This window comes from Felis catus, chromosome X, assembly GCF_018350175.1.
Source record: "Felis catus isolate Fca126 chromosome X, F.catus_Fca126_mat1.0, whole genome shotgun sequence".
NCBI classification, from domain to species: Eukaryota; Metazoa; Chordata; class Mammalia; order Carnivora; family Felidae; genus Felis; species Felis catus.
This window is the reverse complement of record NC_058386.1, coordinates 59,244,088-59,266,968: the sequence shown is the minus strand read 5'-3', so window position 1 is coordinate 59,266,968 and position 22,881 is coordinate 59,244,088. Positions and strand designations below refer to the sequence as shown.

The 22,881-nt window shown below is 39.6% G+C and overlaps 1 protein-coding gene and 1 pseudogene across 6 annotated transcripts in view; both read left to right on the top strand.

Moving 5' to 3' along the window:
• Positions 1 to 22,881, top strand: part of PHKA1 (phosphorylase kinase regulatory subunit alpha 1) — a 178,136-nt gene that overhangs the window by 114,574 nt on the left and 40,681 nt on the right. For all 6 annotated transcript variants that reach the window (XM_045050992.1, XM_045050991.1, XM_045050990.1 and 3 more), the window contains exon 17: positions 22,314 to 22,392. In XM_045050992.1, the coding sequence (XP_044906927.1) occupies positions 22,314 to 22,392 (79 nt within the window). The remainder of the gene's footprint in view (positions 1 to 22,313; positions 22,393 to 22,881) is intronic.
• LOC102899675 lies at positions 12,354 to 19,618 on the top strand (annotated as a pseudogene).

The following is a 22,881-nucleotide window of genomic DNA, read 5'->3' as shown; positions in this document are numbered from 1 at the left end:
TGTTTTTTGGCAGATTTTTGATTACTAATTTGATTTCCTTACTGATTATGGGTCTGATCATATTTTCTATTTCTTCCTGTTTCAGTTTTGGTAGCATATATGTTTCTAGGAATTTGTCCATTTCTTCCAGATTACCCATTTTATTGGCATATAATTGCTCATAATATTCTCTTATTATTGTTATTTCTGTTGTGTTGGTTGTGATCTCTCCTCTTTCATTCTTGATTTTATTTATTTGGGTCCTTTCCTTTTTCTTTTTGATCAAACTGGCTAGTAGTTTATTAATTTTGTTAATTCTTTCAAAGAACCAGCATCTGGTTTCATTGATCTTTTCTACTGTTTTTTTGGTTTCGATAGCATTAATTTCTGCTCTAATCTTTATTATTTCCTGTCTTCTGCTGGTTTTGGGTTTTATTTGCTGTTCTTTTTACAGCTCCTTAAGGTGTAAGTTTAGGTTGTGTATCTGAGATCTTTCTTCCTTCTTTAGAAAGGCCTGGATTGCTATACAGTTTCTTCTTATGACTGCCTTTGCTGTGTCCCAGAGGTTTTGGGTTCTGGTGTTATCATTTTGATTAGTTTCCATATACTTTTTAATTTCCTCTTTAACTGCTTGGTTAGCCCTTTCATTCTTTACTAGGATGTTCTTCAGTCTCCAAGTATTTGTTACCTTTCCAAATTTTTTCTTGTGGTTGATTTCGAGTTTCATAGTGTTGTGGTCTGAAAATATGCACAGTATGATCTCAATCTTTTTGTACTTAGGGCTGATTTGTGTCCCAGTATATGGTTATTCTGGAGAATGTTCCATGTGCACTGGAGAAGAATGTATATTCTGCTGCTGTAGGATGAAATGCTCCGAATGTATCTGTTAAGTCCATCTGGTCCTGTGTATCCTTCAAAGCCATTGTTTCCTTGTTGATTTTTTATTAGATGATCTGTCCTTTGCTGTGAGTGGGGTGTTGAAGTCTCCTACTATTATGGTATTACTGTCGATGAGTTTCTTGATGTTTGTGATTAATTGATGTACATATTTGGGTGTTCCACATTTGCCGCATTAATGTTTACAATTTTTACGTCTTCTTGGTGGATAGACCCCTTGATCATGGTATAATGCCCTTCTGCATGTCTTGATAGAGTCTTTATTTTAAAGTCTAGATTTTCTGATATATGTATGGCTACTCCGACTTTCTTTGGTTGACCATTAGCATGATAGATGGTTCTCCATCCCCTTATTTTCAATCCGAAGGTGTCTTTAGGTCTAAAGTGGGTCTCTTCTAAACAGCATATAGATGGATCTTGTTTTCTTATCCATTCTGTTACCCTATGTCTTCTGATTGGAGCACTGAGTCCATTGACATTTAGAGTGTGTAGTGAAAGATATCAATTTATTGCCATTATGATGTTTGTAGAGTTGGAGTTTCTGGTGGTGTTCTCTGGTCCTTTGTAATATTTGTTGCTTTTGGTATTTATTTATTTATTTATTTATTTATTTTTCATCTTTTCTACCCTCAGAAAGTCCCCCTTAAAATTTCTTGCAGGGCTGGTTTAGTGGTCACAAACTCCTTTAATTTTTCTTTCTCTGGGAAACTTTTTATCTCTCCTTATATTTTGAATGACAGCCTTGCTGGATAAAGAATTCTTGGCTGCATATTTTTATGATTCAGCACACTGAATATATCCTGCCACTCCTTTCTGGCCTGTCAAGTTTCTGTAGATAGGTCTGCTCCAAACCTGATCTGTCTTCCCTTGTATGTTAGGGACTTTTTTCCCCCTTTTTGCTTTCATGATTCTCTCCTTGCCTGAGTATTTTGTGAATTTGACTATGATATGTCTTGTTGATGGTGGATTTTTGTTGAATCTAACGGGGGTCCTCTGTGCTCCCTGGATTTTGATGTCTGTGTGTTTCCCCATATTAGGAAAGTTTTCTGCTATGATTTGCTCACATAACCCTTCTAACCCTATTTCTCTGTCTTCCTGTTCTGGGACCCCTATGATTCTGATTTTGTTCCTTTTTTTTAATTTTTTTTAAAAAAAATTTTTTTTTTCAACGTTTATTTATTTTTGGGACAGAGAGAGACAGAGCATGAACAGGGGAGGGGCAGAGAGAGAGGGACACACAGAATCGGAAACAGGCTCCAGGCTCTGAGCCATCAGCCCAGAGCCCGACGCGGGGCTCGAACTCCCGGACTGTGAGATCGTGACCTGGCTGAAGTCGGACGCTTAACCGACTGCGCCACCCAGGCGCCCCATGTTCCTTTTTAATGAGTCACTGATTTCTCTAATTCTTAAATCGTGCTGTTTTGCCATAATCTCCCTTTTTTTCTGCTTTGTTATCCTCTATAAGTTTGTCCTCTGTACCACTGATTCTCTGTTCTGCCTCGTCCATCCTTGCCACTGCTGCACCCATCCGTGATTAAAGCTCAGTGATAGCATTTTTAATTTCATTCTTGTTGTTTTTTACCTCTTTTATCTCTGCATAAGGGATTCTAATCTATTTTTGGCTCCAGCTAGTATTCTTATTATCATGATTCTAAATTCTGGTTCAGACATCTTGCTTGTATCTGTGTTGGTTAAATCCCTGGCTGTCGTTTCTTTGTGCTCTTTCTTTTGGGGTGAAGTCCTTCATTTTGTCGTTTTGAAGGGAGGAAAGGAATTAATGAGATATAAAATTTAAAATTAAAAAAATTAAAATTAAAAAAATATTAAAATTAAAAATTAAGAACACACACACACCAAATAGATAATGCTATTTCCTAGGTGTGCTTTGGTCTGGGTGTTGAAAGTAGTTTGATTGATTAGAGAAAAAAAGGGGGGGAGAAAAAAAAGGAAATCTTTTGAGAATTTGAAAAAATGAATACACTGAAGTAGACTGAAATGAGATGTTGGAGGTAAAATAGAATTTGAAAAAATATACACAAAAAGAATATAGTAGAAAGAACATAGTATAGTATACTATACTATACTTTATAGTATAGTATAAAGAATATAATAGAAAAAAATTAAAGAAATATATTTTTAATAAAAATTAAAAATAAATATGAATTTTTTCATTTTCTGTATTTAAGAAAAAAGAAACGAAAAAAAGGAAAAAGATTAAAAAAGAGAAAAAAAGGAAAAAAGAAATTATTTGAAAATTTGAAAAAGTGAATACATTGTAGTAGACTAAAATAAAATGATGGAAGTAAAATAAAATTTGAAAAAATTACATAGAAGCAAAAATGTAGTAATAAAAATTAAATAAAAATATTTTTGATAGAAATTGAAAGTACAAATGAAGTTTTTCTCTTTCTGCATTTAAGAAAAAGAAAAGAAACAAAAAAGGAAATTGAAAATTTGAAAAGGTGAATACACTGAAGTAGTCTAAAATAAAATGATGGAAGTAAAGTAGAATTTGAAAAAAAATTACACAAAAGTAAAAAATATAGTAATAAAAATTAAGAAAGGTATTTTTAATAAAAATTGAGAGTAAAAATGCATTTTTTCTCTTTCTGTATTCAAGAAAAAGAAAAAAATTGTAAAAGAGAAAAAGGAAAAAAAGAAAGAAAATTGAATAGGTGAACCTGCTAACAGATTGAAGTAGGACTAAAATTGCTTCATTTTCCCCTACAAGTCAGTCTATGTAGCTCTTTATTGTCCATAAACTAAGCCGGCGGTGAGACTTGTGTTCTTGAAGAGCGAAGTTGGCCCAGTTGGGCGGGGCTCAGTGTAACAGCTCCGCTCTCTACTAGATGGCACTGCTAGCCTACTGGGGTGGATTGTTGTGGCATTGTAGGTGCCTACGTGCATGCACAGGAGCAGTGAAAATGGCGCCACCAGCTACCCAGTCTGTTCTCCTGGATCAGCAATTCTGCACCCGTCCTCTGTCTTCAGCTCTTGTCCACTCCCCGCTTTTTCACTCTCTATGACCAGGCCCCAGGCAGTACCTCTCTCCCCAGTTTTGTCTCAGATATGGCTGTTTTCCCTGGCCACTTACTTCTGAAGGACTGCAGCTTTGACCCATTACGCCCCTCTGGGTGAGGGTCTCACCGAGCAATGGCTGAATATCGGCTGTACCCAGGAATGCCTGCTGAACCCTGTTGTTGCCAGTGCCCCGAGACTGCAGCCAGGTGCCAGCCCACCCTAGAAAAAGTTCGCGAGACAGTATAGCAGCAGCGTTTCAGGGTTTATGGAAAATCACAACACACGTCTGACACCAGGCTTCACCCTTAACGACCTTACCCCAGCACCAGTGAATGTGGCCGCCTTTTGGGGTCTGCTGGGACCAGGTGACTTCAACAGTCTCTACCAAATGTCCTTCCAGAAGTGGAACTGCTTATCCCCGTGTGGCCCAAGAACCTCCCAGACCCCACTCTGTTCCTGGGGATTCGCCCTTCCCACCAGAGCACCGCCAGGTATCGAGCTGTGGACGTGCAACCTTTGTGCTCCCCTTGTTTACAGTCTTTTTTTTTAATATACGAAATTTATTGTCAAATTGGTTTCCATACAACACCCAGTGCTCATCCCAAAAGGTGCCTTCCTCAATACCCATCACCCACCCTCCCCTCCCTCCCACCCCCCATCAACCCTCAGTTTGTTCTCAGTTTTTAACAGTCTCTTATGTTTTGGCTCTCTCCCACTCTAACTTCTTTTTTTTCCCCCTTCCCTTCCCCCATGGGTTTCTGTTAAGTTTCTTAGGATCCACATAAGAGTGAAACAATATGGTATCTGTCTTTCTCTGTATGGCTTATTTCACTTAGCATCACACTCTCCAGTTCCATCCACGTTGCTACAAAAGGCCATATTTCATTCTTTCTCATTGCCACGTAGTATTCCATTGTATATATAAACCACAATTTCTTTATCCATTCATCAGTTGATGGGCATTTAGGCTCTTTCCATATTTTGGCTATTGTTGAGAGTGCTGCTATAAACATTGGGGTACAAGTGCCCCTATGCATCAGCACTCCTGTATCCCTTGGATAAATTCCTAGCAGTGATATTGCTGGGTCATAGGGTAGGTCTATTTTTAATTTTCTGAGGAACCTCCACACTGCTTTCCAGAGCGGCTGCACCAATTTGCATTCCCACCAACAGTGCAAGAGGGTTCCCGTTTCTCCACATCCTCTCCAGCATCTATAGTCTCCTGATTTGTTCATTTTGGCCACTCTGACTGGCGTGAGGTGATATCTGACTGTGGTTTTGATTTGTATTTCCCTGATAAGGAGCGATGTTGAGCATCTTTTCATGTGCCTGTTGGCCATCCGGATGTCTTCTTTAGAGAAGTGTCTTTGAATGTTTTCTGCCCATTTCTTCATTGGGTTATTTGTTTTTCGGGTGTGGAGTTTGGTGGGTGAGCTCTTTATAGATTTTGGATACTAGCCCTTTGTCTGATATGTCATTTGCAAATATCTTTTCCCATTCCGTTGGCTGCCTTGTAGTTTTGTTGGTTGTTTCCTTTGCTGTGCAGAAGCTTTTTATCTTCATAAGGTCCCAGTAGTTGATTTTTGCTTTTAATTCCCTTGCCTTTGGGGATGTGTCGAGTAAGAGATTGCTATGGCTGAGGTCAGAGAGGTCTTTTCCTGCTTTCTCCTCTAGGGTTTTGATGGTTTCCTGTCTCACATTCAGGTCCTTTATCCATTTTGAGTTTATTTTTGTGAATGGTGTGAGAAAGTGGTCTAGTTTCAACCTTCTGCATGTTGCTGTCCTGTTCTCCCAGCACCATTTGTTAAAGAGACTGTCTTTTTTCTATTGGATATTCTTTCCTGCTTTGTCAAAGATGAGTTGGCCATGCATTTGTGGGTCTAGTTCTGGGGTTTCTATTCTATTCCATTGGTCTATGTGTCTGTTTTTGTGCCAATACCATGCTGTCTTGATGATGACAACTTTGTAGTAGAGGCTAAAGTCTGGGATTGTGATGCCTCCTGCTTTGATCTTCTTCTTCAAAATTACTTTGGCTATTCGGGCCTTTTGTGGTTCCATATGAATTTTAGGATTGCTTGTTGTAGTTTCGAGAAGAATGCTCGTGCAATTTTGATTGGGATTGCATTGAATGTGTAGATAGCTTTGGGTAGTATTGACATTTTGACAATATTTATTCTTCCAGTCCATGAGCAGGGAATGTCTTTCCATTTCTTTATATCTTCTTCAATTACCTTCATCAGCTTTCTATCATTTTCAGCATACAGATCTTTTACATCTTTCGTTAGATTTATTCCTAGGTATTTTATGCTTCTTGGTGCAATTATGAATGGGATCAGTTTCTTTATTTCTCTTTCTGTTGCTTCATTGTTAGTGTATAAGAATGCAACTGATTTCTGTACATTGATTTTGTATCCTGCAACTTTGCTGAATTCATGTATCAGTTCTAGCAGACTTTGGTGGAGTCTATCGGATTTTCCATGTATAATATCATGTCATCTGCAAAAAGTGACAGCTTGACTTCATCTTTGCCAATTTTGATGCCTTTGATTTCCTTTTGTTGTCTGATTGCTGATGCTAGAACTTCCAGCACTATGTTAAACAACAGCGGTGAGAGTGGGCATCCCTGTCGTGTTCCTGATCTCAGGGAAAAAGCTCTCAGTTTTTCCCCGTTGAGGATGATGTTAGCTGTGGGCTTTTCATAAATGGCTTTTATGATGTGTAAGTATGTTCCTTCTATCCCGACTTTCTCAAGGGTTTTTATTAAGAAAGGGTGCTGGATTTTGTCAAAGGCCTTTTCTGCATCGATTGACAGGATCATATGGTTCTTATCTTTTCTTTTATTGATGTGACGTATCACGTTTTTTTGTTAATGTGATGTATCACGTTGATTGATTTGCGAATGTGGAACCAGCCCTGCATCCCAGGAATGAATCCCACTTGATCATGGTGAATAATTCTTTTTATATGCCGTTGAATTCGATTTGCTAGTATCTTATTGAGAATTTTTGCATCCATATTCATCAGGGATATTGGCCTGTAGTTCTCTTTTTTTCCTGGGTCTCTGTCTGGTTTAGGAATCAAAGTAATACTGGCTTCATAGAATGAATCTGGAAGTTTTCCTTCCCTTTCTATTTCTTGGAATAGCTTGAGAAGGATAGGTATTATCTCTGCTTTAAACGTCTGGTAGAACTCCCCTGGGAAGCCATCTGGTCCTGGACTCTTATTTGTTGGGAGATTTTTGATAACCGATTCAATTTCTTCGCTGGTTATGGGTCTGTTCAAGCTTTCTATTTCCTCCTGATTGAGTTTTGGAAGAGTGTGGGTGTTCAGGAATTTGTCCATTTCTTCCAGGTTGTGCAATTTGTTGGCATATAATTTTTCATAGTATTCCCTGATAATTGTTTGTATCTCTGAGGGATTGGTTGTAATAATTCCATTTTCATTGATGATTTTATCTATTTGGGTCATCTCCCTTTTCTTTTTGAGAAGCCTGGCTAGAGGTTTGTCAATTTTGTTTATTTTTTCAAAAAGCCAACTCTTGGTTTCGTTGATCTGCTCTACAGTTTTTTTAGATTCTATATTGTTTATTTCTGCTCTGATCTTTATTATTTCTCTTCTTCTGCTGGGTTTAGGCTGCCTTTGCTGTTCTGCTTCTATTTCCTTTAGGTGTGCTGTTAGATTTTGTATTTGGGATTTTTCTTGTTTCTTGAGATAAGACTGGATTGCAATGTATTTTCCTCTCAGGACTGCCTTCACTGCGTCCCAAAGCGTTTGGATTGTTGTATTTTCATTTTCGTTTGTTTCCATGTATTTTTTAATTTTTCTCTAATTCCCTGGTTGACCCATTCATTCTTTAGTAGGGTGTTCTTTAACCTCCATGCTTTTGGAGGTTTTCCAGACTTTTTCCTGTGGTTGATTTCAAGCTTCATAGCGTTGTGGTCTGAAAGTATGCATGGTATAATTTCAATTCTTGTAAACTTATGAAGGGCTGTTTTGTGACCCAGTATATGATCTATCTTGGAGAATGTTCCATGTGCACTCGAGAAGAAAGTATATTCTGTTGCTTTGGGATGCAGAGTTCTAAATAGATCTGTCAAGTCCATCTGATCCAATGTCTCATTCAGGGCCCTTGTTTCTTTATTGACCGTGTGTCTAGATGATCTATCCATTTCTGTAAGTGGGGTGTTAAAGTCCCCTGCAATTACCACATTCTTATCAACAAGGTTGCTTATGTTTGTGAGTAATTGTTTTATATATTTGGGGGCTCCGGTATTCGGCACATAGACATTTATAATTGTTAGCTTTTCCTGATGGATAGACCCTGTAATTATTATATAATGCCCTTCTTCATCTCTTGTTACAGCCTTTAATTTAAAGTCTAGTTTGTCTGATATAAGTATGGCTACTCCAGCTCTCTTTTGGCTTCCAGTGGCATGATAAATAATTCTCCATCCCCTCACTCTCAATCTAAAGGTGTCCTCAGGTCTAAAATGAGTCTCTTGTAGACAGCAAATAGATGGGTCTTGTTTTTTTATCCATTCTGATACCCTATGTCTTTTGGTTGGCACATTTAATCCATTTACATTCAGTGTTATTATAGAAAGATACGGGTTTAGAGTCATTGTGATGTCTGTATGTTTTATGCTTGTAGTGATGTCTCTGGGACTTTGTCTCACAGGATCCCCCTTAGGCTCTCTTGTAGGGCTGGTTTAGTGGTGACAAATTCCTTCAGTTTTTGTTTGTTTGGGAAGACCTTTATCTCTCCTTCTATTCTAAATGACAGACTTGCTGGATAAAGAATTCTTGGCTGCATATTTTTTCTGTCTAGCACCCTGAAAATCTCGTGCCAATTCTTTCTGGCCTGCCAAGTTTCAAAAGAGAGATCAGTCACGAGTCTTATAGGTCTCCCTTTATATGTGAGGGCACGTTTACCCCTTGCTACTTTCAGAATTTTCTCTTTATCCTTGTATTTTGCCCGTTTCACTATGATATGTCATGCAGAAGATCGATTCAAGTTACGTCTGAAGGGAGTTCTCTGTACCTCTTGGATTTCAATGCCTTTTTCCTTCCCCAGTTCAGGGAAGTTCTCAGCTATTATTTCTTCAATTACCCCTTCAGCACCTTTCCCTCTCTCTTCCTCCTCTGGGATACCAATTATGCGTATATTATTTCTTTTTAGTGTATCACTTAGTTCTCTAATTTTCCCCTCATACTCCTGGATTTTTTTATCTGTCTTTCTCTCAGCTTCCTCTTTTTCCATAACTTTATCTTCTAGTTCACCTATTCTCTCCTCTGCCTCTTCAATCCGAGCTGTCATCGTTTCCATTTTGTTTTGCATTTCATTTAAAGCGCTTTTCAGCTCCTCGTGACTGTTCCTTAGTCCCTTGATCTCTGTAGCAAGAGATTCTCTGCTGTCCTCTATACTGTTTTCAAGCCCAGCGATTAATTTTATGACTATTATTCTAAATTCACTTTCTGTTATATTATTTAAATCCTTTTTGATCAGTTCATTAGCTGTTGTTATTTCCTGGAGATTCTTCTGAGGGGAATTCTTCCGTTTGGTCGTTTTGGATAGTCCCTGGAGTGGTGAGGACCTGCAGGGCACTTCCCCTGTGCTGTGGTGTATAACTGGAGTTGGTGGGTGGGGCCGCAGTCAGTTCTGATGTCTGCCCCCAGCCCACTGCTGGGGCCACAGTCCGACTGGTGTGTGCCTTCTCTTCCCCTCTCCTAGGGGCGGGATTCACTGTGGTGTGGCGTGGCCCGTCTGGGCTACTTGCACACTGCCAGGCTTGTGGTGCTGGGGATCTGGCGTAGTAGCTGGGGTGAGTAGGCAAGGTGCACGGGGGCAGGAGGGGCAGGCTTAGCTCGCTTCTCCTTAGGTGATCCACTTCAGGAGGCGCCCTGTGGCAGCAGGAGGGAGTCAGATCCGCTGCTGGAGGTTTGGCTCCGCAGAAGCACAGAGTTGGGTGTTTGCGCGGAGCGAGCAAGTTCCCTAGCAGGAACTGGTTCCCTTTGGGATTTTGGCTGGGGGATGGGCGAGGGAGATGGCGCTGGTGAGCGCCTTTGTTCCCCACCAAACTGAGCTCTGTCATCCGTCCGGGGGCTCAGCAGCTCTCCCTCCCATTGTCCTCCAGCCTTCCCGCTTTCTGAGCAGAGTTGTTAACTTATGACCTCCCAGACGCTAAGTTGCGCTTGGTGTCGGAACACACTCCATCCGTCCGGCCCCTCCGCTTTTGCAAGCCAGACTCGGGGGCTCTGCTTGGCCGGCGGGCCGCCCGTCCGCCCTGGCTCCCTCCTGCCAGTCTGTGGAGCGCGCACAGCCTCGCCGCCCTTCCTACCCTCTTCCGTGGGCCTCTCATCTGCGCTTGGCTCCGGAGACTCCGTTCTGCTAGTCTTCTGGTAGTTTTCTGGGTTATTTAGGCAGGTGTAGGTGGAATCTAAGTGATCAGCAGGAGGCGCGGTGAGCCCAGCGTCCTCCTACGCCGCCATCTTCTTCCCTCCATTTACAGTCTTATTGGAATTTAAAGCGTCTCCTTTCTCCTTCCTCCCTTTTTAATTTAGTCCCTGTGGCTGTTTCCAATTTTCCACTTTCTCTCCAGCTGCTTTTGGGGAGGGGTGCTTTTCCTGTATTCTCCCCCCCCCCAGTCTCCATCCTCTCTCTGCCCATAAAAGCAGTTCCCTACCTTTCACAGCTTCTCGCTCCCCAAATTTACCTCTCTGCGCCACATACCTGTTGAATTCTGTGGTTCAGGTTGTACAGATTGTTGTGTTAATCCTCCAATCAGTTTTCTATGTGTGTAGGATGGTTTAGTGTTGGTCTGGCTGTATTTCATGGGCACAAGACACACAAAAATCTTCCATACTGTTCTGCCATCTTGGCTCCTCTCTACTCTCTCTCTTCTTCTTCTGGAATTCCTATGATACGGATATTGTTCCGTTTGATTGCATCACTTAGTTCTCTCTCCCCTCATACTCCTAGATTGTTTTATCTCTCTTTTTTTCAGCTTCCTCTTTTTCCATAATTTTATCTTCTAATTCACCTATTCTCTCCTCTGCCTCTTCAATCCGTGCTATGGCCACCCCCATTTTATTTTGCACCTCACTTATAGTGTTTTTAAATTCCTTATGACTATTTTTTAGTCCTTTGTTCTCTATAACAATAGATTCTCTGCTGTCCTCTATACTTTTTTCAAGCCCTGCGATTAATTTTACGACTATTATTCTAAATTCTTCTTCCATTATATTGCTTAAATTGTTTTTGATCAATTCATTAGCTGTACTACTTCCTGGAGTTTCTTTTGAGGAGAATTCTTCCGTTTCATCATTTTGGTTAGTACCTGCAGTAGCTACAAACTGTAGGGCACTTCCCCTGTGCTGTCCAGAGTAACTTGTGTTGGTGGGCAGGGCCACAGTCAGACCTGATGTCTGACCCCAGCCCACCGCTGGGGCCACAGTCAGACTGGTATGTACCTTATCTTCCCCTCTCCCAGGGGCAGGACTCACTGTGGAGTGGTGTGGCCCCTGTCTGGGCTGCTTGCACACTGCCAGGCTTGCAGTGCTGCTTCAATGGGATCTTGCCAATGGCTTATTAGCCAGGGTGGATCCGCAAGGTGCACAGGGATGGGAGGGGAAGGCTTAGCTCGCTTTGCCCTTGGTGTTCCCCCACAGGAGGGGCCCTGCAGCACTGGGAGGGAGGCAGGCCCAATGGAGGGATGGGTCCACAGAAGTACAGTGTTAGGCATTTGCGTGGTGCAAGCAAGATCGGTGACAGGAACTGGTTCTCTTTGGAATTTTGGCTGGGGTTGGGAGAGGGAAATGTCTCTTGCCAGTGCCTTTGTTCCCCTGCCAAGCTCTGTCCATCTGGGGCTCAACAACTCTCCCTCCCGGTGTCCTCTAGTCCTCCCTGCTCTCCGAGAGCAGAGCTGTTGACTTTTAACATTCCAGATGTTAAGTCCCGCTGGCTGTCAGAACTCACGCAGTCCGGCCCCTCCACTTTTGCAAGCCAGACTTCAGGGGCTCCTCCTCGCCTGGTGGACTGCCCCTCCACTGCCCTGGCTCCCTCCCGCTAGTCCGTGTAGCATGCACTGCGCCTCCACCCTTCCTACCCTCTTCCGTTGGCCTCTTGTCTATGCTTGGCCAAGAGAGTCTGTTCTACTAGTCTTCCGGCAGTTTTCTGGGTTATTTAGGCCAATGTGGATGGAATCTAAGCAGTCAGCAGGACAAGGTGAACCCAGCATCCTCCTACACCGCCATTTTCTCTGAGCTTGACTTGTGAGTGGGTGACAGAGAGGCCAACCTGCATAGAGTGGTTTTGTGTGTTAGAGTATAATTATCAACAAAACTGGATAAGTAATGTGGGGCCAGATTATGAAGACAATGAAAATAAGCAGAGATATTTAACCAGAGTTTCTCAGAAGTCTGAAATTACCAACAGTTTTTGAGCAAGAAGTGACACGATGAAAGTGATGTTTACAGAATATGGATTTGATGACAGTATATATTATAGCGAGGAGAATTTGATATCAAAGAAACTAATCAAGGTATGAGATGATGAGAAGATACATTGGATTGGATGGTAATAACAATAGAGTGGGAGAGAATACAAGAGTCATTTTAAACAACACCTATAAGTCAGATGTTGGCTAACTAGATATGAGATATGAATCAAGATGATGCCAAGATTTAGAGGCTAGGTAAATAATGCTACCATCGACAGAAGCAGAGAATTCCATAGGAAGATGCCAGTTGTAAAGGGACATGTTGAATTTGTGGTGATAAAAGATTTCAAAATTGAAATATCCGATAGTTGGAGTGAGATACACAGCCATAGCTTGGGAAGAAGAATAACATTAAAGATCTGGATTTGAATCACAAAGTTTTGGTACTTGGTACTTGGTCACAGAACAAAAACAGCAGTAACAATAGCAGTAATAACTGCAATGTTTATTGAACATTTTCTCTATGCTAGGCACAGAGCTAAGTGCTTTCAATGCATTATTTTGAAATCTCTACAAGAATCCTATTCAGGTAGGTAATATTAATAGCCCCATTTTATAGATAAGGAAGGTAACTCATTTTCCATAGTCACAGTGCTTATGAGAGAGTCCAGCAGGTCTGTTAGTCCACAAAGCCTACATTACCAACAGCTGTGTGTTTTTGTCCGTGGAAATTTTGTGCTGGTGAAATGATAATGAATGTACTAGTGATCACATTAAAATGTGAATTAATTAAATTATAATGTTAAAGATAAAGATTTCCAGATTACATAAAAGAGCAAAATCCAGCTAGATGCTACTCACAAAAGATATCCCTAAGATCAGATTATATAGAAAAGTGGAAAATGAAGGAGTATATAAAGATAAATCATGTAAAGCTAACAAAAAGAAATCAATGGTGGCAACATTAATATCAAAAATAGTAAATATAATTCAAGGTACAAGTTAGTAAAAGGGACAGGAAGGATATTTATATTGATAAGAGTTACACATACAAAAAGCAAAATCAGGAAATCACAAACACCCTCTCTATAAATACAGAGAACAAACTAATGGTTGCCAGAGGGGAGGGGCTTGGGAGATTGGACAAAATAGGTAAAGGGGAGAGGGAGATGCAGGCTTCCAGTTATGGGGTGACTAAAAGGCATAGCATAAGGAATACAGTCAGTGACATTGTAATAGGGACATAATGGGACAGATGGTAGCTACACTTGTGGTGAACATAGCATAATGTATAAACTTGCCAAATCACTAAGTTGTACACATGACACTAATGTAACATTGTGTGTCAACTATACTCAAAAAGGGAGTTACAGTATAACAAGATGATATAGCAGTTATAAACTTTTATCTACTGAATAGTATCAGTGAAATGTATAAAGCAGATATTTAGGAAAACTTAAGGACAGTATAATAAAACCATTGTATAATCCTGGTGGGGCACTATAACATACCTCTATCAGAATGTCACAGATCGATTATAAAACAATAATTAAAGATATAGGAAGATTAATAAACCTGATTTTTGTATTTATGGGTACATATAAAACTATACCCAAAGAGAATACACAAAGAATGTTTATTTTTTAAAAAGTAGAAGTCATACAGATGATATTGTCAGAATATGACATAAAACTAATAATACAAGTGTAATAAAAAAAATTGACCATGAAGGAGTTAAATTTTACAAATAATTCTTAGATTAAACAGGACACCAAATCTGAAATTAGTGCTCTAAAGTAAAAGGTGATACTACTACTTATCAAAACATAAGAGATTTGGCCAGAGTCCTATTTGGAAATTTTCATATCCTTAAATACTTTTATTTTGGAAAGAAAAAAAAGTTCTAGTTTCCAGACAAAATGGAGTAGATACACATCTCCCTATTCCTCCTGCTAAGTACAGTAAAAATGGCTGGACACTATCTATAAAACAAACTTAAGAAAATTCTGAAAGTCAGAAAAAAGAAGGGAGACAGGCTATGGACTTTGCACCTGAGAAATGACACAGCAGTGAATATACTGGGTTTTCCTTCTGTCTTGTATATTCTCAACTGGGTGCTGGAGAAGTTTTTATCCCAGGAACACAAATGGGTGCAGACTTAAAAAGCCCAAGAAAAACCTTTTCCTTCTATCCAGAGTAACAGGAGAGGGGCAGCCTAGCCAGACAGAAAACTTCCAGACAGTAATGGTTCTACTCTAGCCGAACACCGCAGAAAAAACTGCAGCCCCATTCCCACTCCTATAAGCAAAAGCTGAGTGGGGACCCTAGACTTCTACCTTCACATAGCTGTAAAGAAGCACCTTTTTTCTTCCTTAGGGGTAGTATCTGAGAAGCACTAGTGGGGAGCTCAGACTTTCATCCCTGCCCAACAATAGAGGAACTTCCTTCCATACCCACTAGCAGTAACAAGGCAGTGCTCCCTTCCCTGCCACACTGTGTCAGAAAAGGCCTGCTGAATCAGAAGATTCAGTAAGATCCAAAGTCTCCTAAGATGATACCCCATATTTCCAGAATACAATAGAAATCACTTATACCAATATCCAGGAAAATCTGAACTTCAATAAGAAAAATTGATCAGCAGGCACCAATCCCAAGATAACAAAGATGTTGGAATTGTGACAAAGATTTTAATTCAGTCATCATAAAAGTATTTTAACAAGAAATTATGACCACACTTGAAATGTGAAGGTGTGAAGACTCAGCAAAGAAATTGAAATATTCAGCAAGGAAATTGAAGATATAGGGGCACCTGGGTGGCTCAGTCAGGTAAGTGTCCAACTCTTGATTTTGGCTCAGGTCATGATCTCACAGTTTGTGAGACCGAGCCCCATGTCAGGCTCCATACTGACAGCACGGAGGCTGTTTGAGATTCTCTCTCTCTCCCTCTCTCTCTCTCTCTCTCTTCCACTCCTCTCTCTCTCTCTCTCTCTCTCTCTCTCTCTCTCTCTCTCTTTCTCTCAAAATAAATAAATTTTTTCAGGGCACCTGGTGGCTCAGTCAGTTGAGCATCCAACGTCAGCTCAGGTCATGATCTCACAGCCCACCATCTGTGGGTTCAAGCCCCGCATCAGGCTCCATGCTGACAGCTCGGAGCCTGGAGCCTGCTTTGGATTCTGTGACTCCCTCTCTCTGCCTCTCCCCTGCTCATGCTCTGTCTCTCTCCCTCTCTCAAAAATAAACATTAAAAAAATCCTTTAAATAAACTTCTGTCTCTCTCTTTCAAAATAAACTTTAAAAAAGAAAAGAAATTGAAGATATAAAGAACCAAATGAAAGGTTTATAACTGAAAACTACAATAACTGAAGTCAAAAACTCACTATATAGGCTCAATAGCAGAATATAGATGATAGAGTGAACTTGGAGATAGAAGTATAGAAATGACCCATTGTGAACAAGAATAAAAAATAGACTGAAGAGCTATGAGCAGAGCCTATGGGACCCGTGGGACTAATACCAAAAGATCTACCATTCACATAATAAGAGTCCTAGAAGTAGAGGAAAAAGTATGGGACTTAAAAAAAGAATATTCCAACTAATAATGGCTGAAAAATTTGCAAAAGGTATAAACCTATAGATTCAAACAGATGAGAAAGTCCCAAACAGGATAAACCCAAAGAAACCCATGCCAAAACACAGAGTAGTAATCAACTCCTGAAAATTAAAGAAAAAGAAAAAAATCTAGAAAGCAATGAGAGAAATGATACCTTGCCTATATGGGAAAAACAATTAGAATGACATCAAATTTCTCATTAAAAACTCTGGAGACAGAGGGAACTGGTGCAACATTTTTCAAGTGCTCAAAATTATAAACAGAATTCTGTATCCAGCAAAATTGTACTTCAATAATAAAGCAGGTAAAAGATATTCTCAGATGAAGGAAAGCTAAATGAAATTTGTCTGCTGGAGATCGGCCCTGAAAGAATGGCTTCAAGGAAGTTCTTGAAATGAAAAGGGAATACAAGATGGAATGTTGGAACATCAAAAAAGAAAAAACAGTAGAAAGATTAAGAATATAGGTAAATACAATAGATGTTAGAAAACTTTAGTTTTCTAAAGTTTGATGTGGTTCTCAAAGTGTGTAGAGGAAATCTTAAAATCTTGTCTTACATGATAAATGGGGGAAAGGTAAATGGCTGAAAGGGAGGTAAGGTTTCTACCCATCACTCTAACTAGTAAAATGTTGACATTAATATCAGTGATATATGTATAATCCATGTTTGTATGTGTAATGTAATAACTAGAGTAACCACTAAGAAATCTATACAAGGAGATACAGTCAAAAACAGTATATATAAATCAAAATGAAATTCTTGTTATATATTTTAGAAGTCAACAAGAAGAGGGGCGTCTCTTCTTGGTTAAGCGTCTAACTTCAGCTCAGGTCATGATGTCACGGTTCATAGGTTTGAGCCCCACATCGGGTTCTGTGATGACAGCTCAGAGTCTGGAGCCTGCTTCAGATTCTGTCTCTGTCTCTCTGCCCCTCCCCTGATCTCTCTCTCTCTCTCTCTCTCTTTCTCTTTCTCTCTCTCTCTCTCTCAAATATAAAATTAAAAAAAAATTTAAAGAAGCCAGGAAGAAGAAAATAAGGAAATGAAGAACAGAGGAACAAACAGAAAACAATAATGAAAATAGTAGGTTTAACCCTATCATTAATTACATTAACTGTAAATAGCCTAAGTGCACTAATTAAGAGACTGAGGTTGACAGAGATTTTTTTAAATAACCCACATGTATGCTGTCTTCATGAAATTCACTCATATAAAAATATAGGTAGATTGAAATGAAAATTTAAAACGGGAAAAGATACACTATGTAAAATCTTAAAAAATCAGAAGTGGCTACATTAATATCTGGTAAAATAGACTTCAGAGTAAAGAGAGAAAACAGATAATAAGAACAACATTAGGAATGAGAAAGGGGATATAGCAAGAAAAATGGAGGAGACCGTTAAAATTATAAAAGAGACCTGTGTCATCTGCCATCTTGTGCAAAGCAAGGTGGCTTCCACATTTCCTGAGTATCTTCTCTGCTTCCCCCTCAATTGCCCCTTGATCACAGACATTTCTTGTGATCAATTCCAGAACTATAGCAGTACCAGTTTCAGCTGCCACTGTTGTAGAGGAAGTGGTGGCCACGGTGGCCTCCACAACTTCTACTCTCTGCTGCATTGCCTGGTCCTCAGTCAGAACTGTAGATCTTTGGAGCCCAGCCTGGACCAGGGTGGCACCAAGCCCCCAATCCCGCCATAGCAATAGCAGCAGCCACCCCTGAGGCCACTACCACCGCAGCAACTTCTGCTGCCACCACAGGATTTGTCCAAGCCCACTGTGCCTCAGGGACCTGGCCCAGCTCTCAGAGTAGGCAATGCTCCACCAACCTCCAGCTTAGCACTACTCACCACTTTCCCAATCTCTTGGGCCCCCACAAGGCTGGGCCCCACCCACACCCTCCTGCCACCTGTCACCTCAGTGCTCCCTTGGGTGCCCCCAACCATGTTGTCAAGCAGCAGGGTCATCACTATTCCCTCAGGCTGGGCACCCACCGCCTCCACCCACAAGCTGCCTCAAAGGTGGCGAAGTGCAGACAGGCCTAAGCCCTGTGGTAACATGGGCCTATGTGCTGCCCACTGAGGTGGCAGAGAGCCCTGGAGAGGCTAGCAGCACTACTCATCTACAACAGCAGCACCACCAGGATCCCCCATCCAGTAGGCCTGGTGACTGCAGCAAGGAGATATCCCACTTGGAGGAGTTTAAAGCCAACTTATCTCTCTTGAGGAGGCATGGAGAGAAAACTTACTCTCAGCATTGTTGGTTGTTTGCTGGGAATCTATCTGCAGATATCATGGAGGATGAATTCAAAAGGCTAAATAGGGAGAACCAGGAGAAAGAAAGGATTTGGACTTATTAAACTTGAATCTAGAGCATTGGCTAAAATTGCCAAAGCTGAATTTTATGATAAACCCATGAGAGTTTTCAACCCAGCTTTGAGTTCACTTTGCCATACGTGCTGCCCTTTCCATTCAGAATTTTAATCTTATGTTTCCAATGAACTGTTGGAAGAAGTCTTTTGCCAGTTTGGTCCTATTGAAAGGGCTGTTGTAATTGTGGATGATCACAGAAAACCTGCAGGGAAAGGCATTGTTGAATTTGCTTCTAAACCAGCAGCAAGAATAGCATGTGAAAGATGCAGTGAGAGTGTTTTTCTTACTGACAACTCCTTGTCCAGTCATTGTGGAACCACCCAAACAATTAGATGATGAAGATGGTCTTCCTGAAGAACTCGCACAGAAGAATTCAGTGTATTAAAATGAGACAGAAACCCCTACTCATTTTGCCTAGTATGGCACATTTGAGTATGAATATTTTCAGCAATGGAAGCCCTTGAATAAAATGGAAAAACATCAAAGGAAACAAATCAATAAAAACATGAAAGATATGCAAGACAAATTGAAAAGTGAAATGGGAGATGCCTATCGTGAGCATCAAGCAAATATTTTGCATGAAGATCTGATGGGACACTAGGAGGAATTAAGACACATGGAAGAACTTCACAATCAAGAAATGAAGAAATATAAAGAAATGCAAGTAAGGCAACAGAGAATAATGTAGAAGGGAAAAGAGATGAAGAGTGGTCAACGTGAGATGGAAGAATAAATGAGACATCAAAGAGAGTAAAGTTATAGCAGATGGGTAGAGGGATCCAAGAGAAAGAGACATAAGAATGGATGGTAGAGGGGCAAAGAACATGGCAGAGCCCTATGGTTTAGGAGGCCAGAAATTTCTACTTCTAGGTGGTGGTGGTGGCATAGGTTATGAAGCTAATTCTGGAGTTCCACCAGCAACCGTCAGTCATTCCATGGTGGGAAGTATAACATATGTACTAAGCATTTTGGGCAGAGAGATATGAGACCTGTGGGTGCACAGGGTCCTCAAGGAATGAGGCCTGGAACTCCAGAAGAATGTGGTAGAGGGAGAGAAGTGTACCAAGGCCCAAACAAAAAGCCCTGATTTTAGATGTGATATCTAGGTTTTCATTTCAGTTCATTTTTGTCTTTTCTTGTTTAGATACCAATCTTTCAAATTCTTGCATTTCAGTAATAAAGCTGCCTTTTTTTTTTAATTTTTTTAAAGTTTATTTATTTTTGAGACAGAGAGAGACAGAGCATGAACGGGGGAGGAGCAGAGAGAGAGGGAGACACAGAATCGGAAGCAGGCTCCAGGCTCTGGGCCATCAGCCCAGAGCCCGACGCGGGGCTCGAATTCACGGACCGCGAGATCGTGACCTGAGCTGAAGTCGGACGCTTAACCGACTGAGCCACCCAGGCGCCCCTAAAGCTGTCTTTTAATGGATGTTAGTAGTTTATTGACCTAATATTTATAAATGGTCCATTTGGGCAGGTACAATTACATAATGCAGTGTTTGAAATGGGATTTTTCCCCCTTATTTCCTTTGTTTTAGCCATGTAATGTCTCTCAAGCTATGGTAGTATATCTTGTGCCACTGAATTTCCAAAGTGTACCAATGATTTTTAACCATGCTTCACATAAATAGAAAAATAGTTATAAAAATAATAAAATTATAAAAGAATACCAAGTTTAATTTTGTAAATCTAGATAAAATTAACAAATTTTCTAGAAAAGTAAATCATATAAGAATAAGCTGAATAAGAAACATGCATAGAATCATATGAGAAAATTATAAAACTAATGAAGAGCATAAAAAGATACTTTAATTACTAGAGAGATACTCTGTTGCTAGATAAAAATAGTTAATATTGAGAGTTAGTTGAGCCTCTGACTCTTGATTTCAGCTCAGGTCATGATCTCATGATTCCTAAGATCGAGCCCAGGCTCTACACTGACAGCACAGAGTCTGCTAGGGATTTTCTTTCTCTCCCTCTCTCTCTGCCCTTCTCCCAGTTGCTCACTCTCTCTCAAGATAAATAAACTAAAAAAAATAAATTTCATATGGAATAGAAAATGTACAATAATAACCAGGTTTTTTTAAAAACTAAAAACAATAAGAGAAGACAGATCCATCATAATTAAAATAATGATAAAGATTACAATCCAAATAGAGGCAAAAGGACGTTATCAACAATAGCCAAATTATGAAAAGAGCCTAAATGTCCATCAGCTGCTGAATGGATAAGGAAGTGGTGTGTGTGTATATACATGCATGCAATGGACTATTACTCATCCATAAAAAAAAGAATGAAATCTTGCCATTTGCAATGACATGGTTGGGGCTAGAGAGTATTACGCTAAGAAAAATTAGAGAAAGACAAATACCATATGATCTCACACATATGTGGAATTTTAGAAACAAATGAACATGGCAGGGTTGCAGGGAGAAAGGAAAACCAAGAAACACACTCTTAACTATACAGAATGAACCTATGGTTACCAGAAGGGAGGTGGACAGGAGGATGGGTTAAACAGGTGATGGGGACTAAGGAAGGCACTTGTTGTGATGAGCACTAGGTGTTATATGTAAGTGATGAATCACTAAATTCTACACCTGAAACTAATATTACACTGTATGCTAACTAACTGGAATTAAAATAAAAACGTGAGAAAAAAGAATATAAATAAATACATCTAGGAAAATCATTCATTTAGGCCTGCTACTTTCCATTTTATGCAAAACTGAATTCTAAATAGATTAAAAATCTAAGCAAAAATAAATAAACCTATAAAATATTAAAAGGAAATATGGGAGAATGTTTTTGTGATCTTGAGCTGAAGAAAACTGTCCTTTGCAAGACACAGAAAAGGAAAAATTGGCAAATTCAAAAACATGAAAATTTAAACAAATCTTTTATATAAAAATGAACTGTGTTTGAGGTTGAAAGACAAATAACAAAGTAGGTAACGTATTTTTCATACATATGATAAAGGGTAATACTCATGAAACATAAAGACCCCTTGAAAGTCAATTAACAAAAAGATAAACTACTTAATAGAAACATGGAAAAAGGGCATGAACAGGCAAATCATAAAAGAAATACAAATAACCAGTATATACATGAAAACATGCCCAATATTACTAGTAATAAAACTGTTTCTTTAAAGTAGCAGATAAGCAAAGATTAAAAAGATGATTATTAAAGATGTGGGGAAACAGTCACTTTTTATACTGATGGTGTAAATATAACTGTTACAACCTTTTTAGTGGACAATTTGACAGTCTGTTAGCAAGTATTCCCTTTGTCCTAACAGTTTTACTTATTAGAATTAATCCTAAGGAAATCACAGAATAAGAGCATAAAGATGTAGGTACAAACATCATCACAGTGTTGCTTATAATTAAAAAACAGTTTAAATGTCTGCTATGGAATCTTATATAGCTTTTACAAGGGATAAGTTAGAAAAAGTAGATCACAAAAGAGTATGTGTAGTATGATCGATCCCCTTCACATAAAGTCGGATAATTATTAGCCTTCTTTATTTTCTGTGCCTACACACACACACACACACACACACACACACACACACACACACACAAGCTAAGGCTCCTTACATGAGATAATATATAAAATATTTTAGCACAGTGCATGGCACATAACATTAAACAAATGGTTGCTGTTTTTATTGTCAGTTTTCAGTATCCATTAAGTAGTCTGCCATCAGGCACTGTGCTAAGTGCTTATGATAAATAAGGTACTGTCTTTGAGAAACTCTGTCTATTGGTAATCATCCCTTACCACTTGCCTATTCTACAGTGTTGTTCACTGTCAGATCAATTGTTGAAATACAGGGTAGACAGGATTGTCTCATTTGTACCATTACCACCAGAATGTTGGTTTGAAATAATTGAAAGAGACCCCTTATTTCAAAGTTAACACTTTGATTGTTTTAAAATTCTAAGATTTTTTTAAAACTAAGATTGTTTTAAAATTCTCTTCATTTCAAGATGAAGATGGAACCAGCTTGAATTCAAGTATCCTAGCAGCACTCCAAAAAATGCAGGATGGCTATTTTGGTGGAGCAAGGTAAGTGACCTCTGCGCACTCTTTAGTGAAATGAAATGAAATTTGGAAGCTGGCTATAGTTATGGTAGACTTGTGATGCATTTTTCTGTGTGTTTAACAATATAGTCCCATCCTATTTAGAGGAACTTATTTTTGATAGATCGAATCAAAGAGTCTAATGTTATAGAGAAGGGTTGGAAATTTGCCCAAACCTCATTAATTCAGTGGACCAGAAAACTTATTCTTTGAAAAGCAAAAAAGTTACTGAACTGTTTAATTATAGATGCTTTTCTTTTTTTCTTTTCCCTAAGTTTTTAGTTTGAAAACTTTCATGCTTATAGAAATGTATAAGAATACTATTGAACACCATATACCCTTCCTCAGGATTCCCTGTTAACATATGTCTCATTCATATACACTCTCTCCCTCCTCTTCCTTCCCCCCCTCTAGCTCCTCCCTCCCTTCTTCTCTTCTTCCATATCCTCCTCCCTCTCTCACACATGCATATGT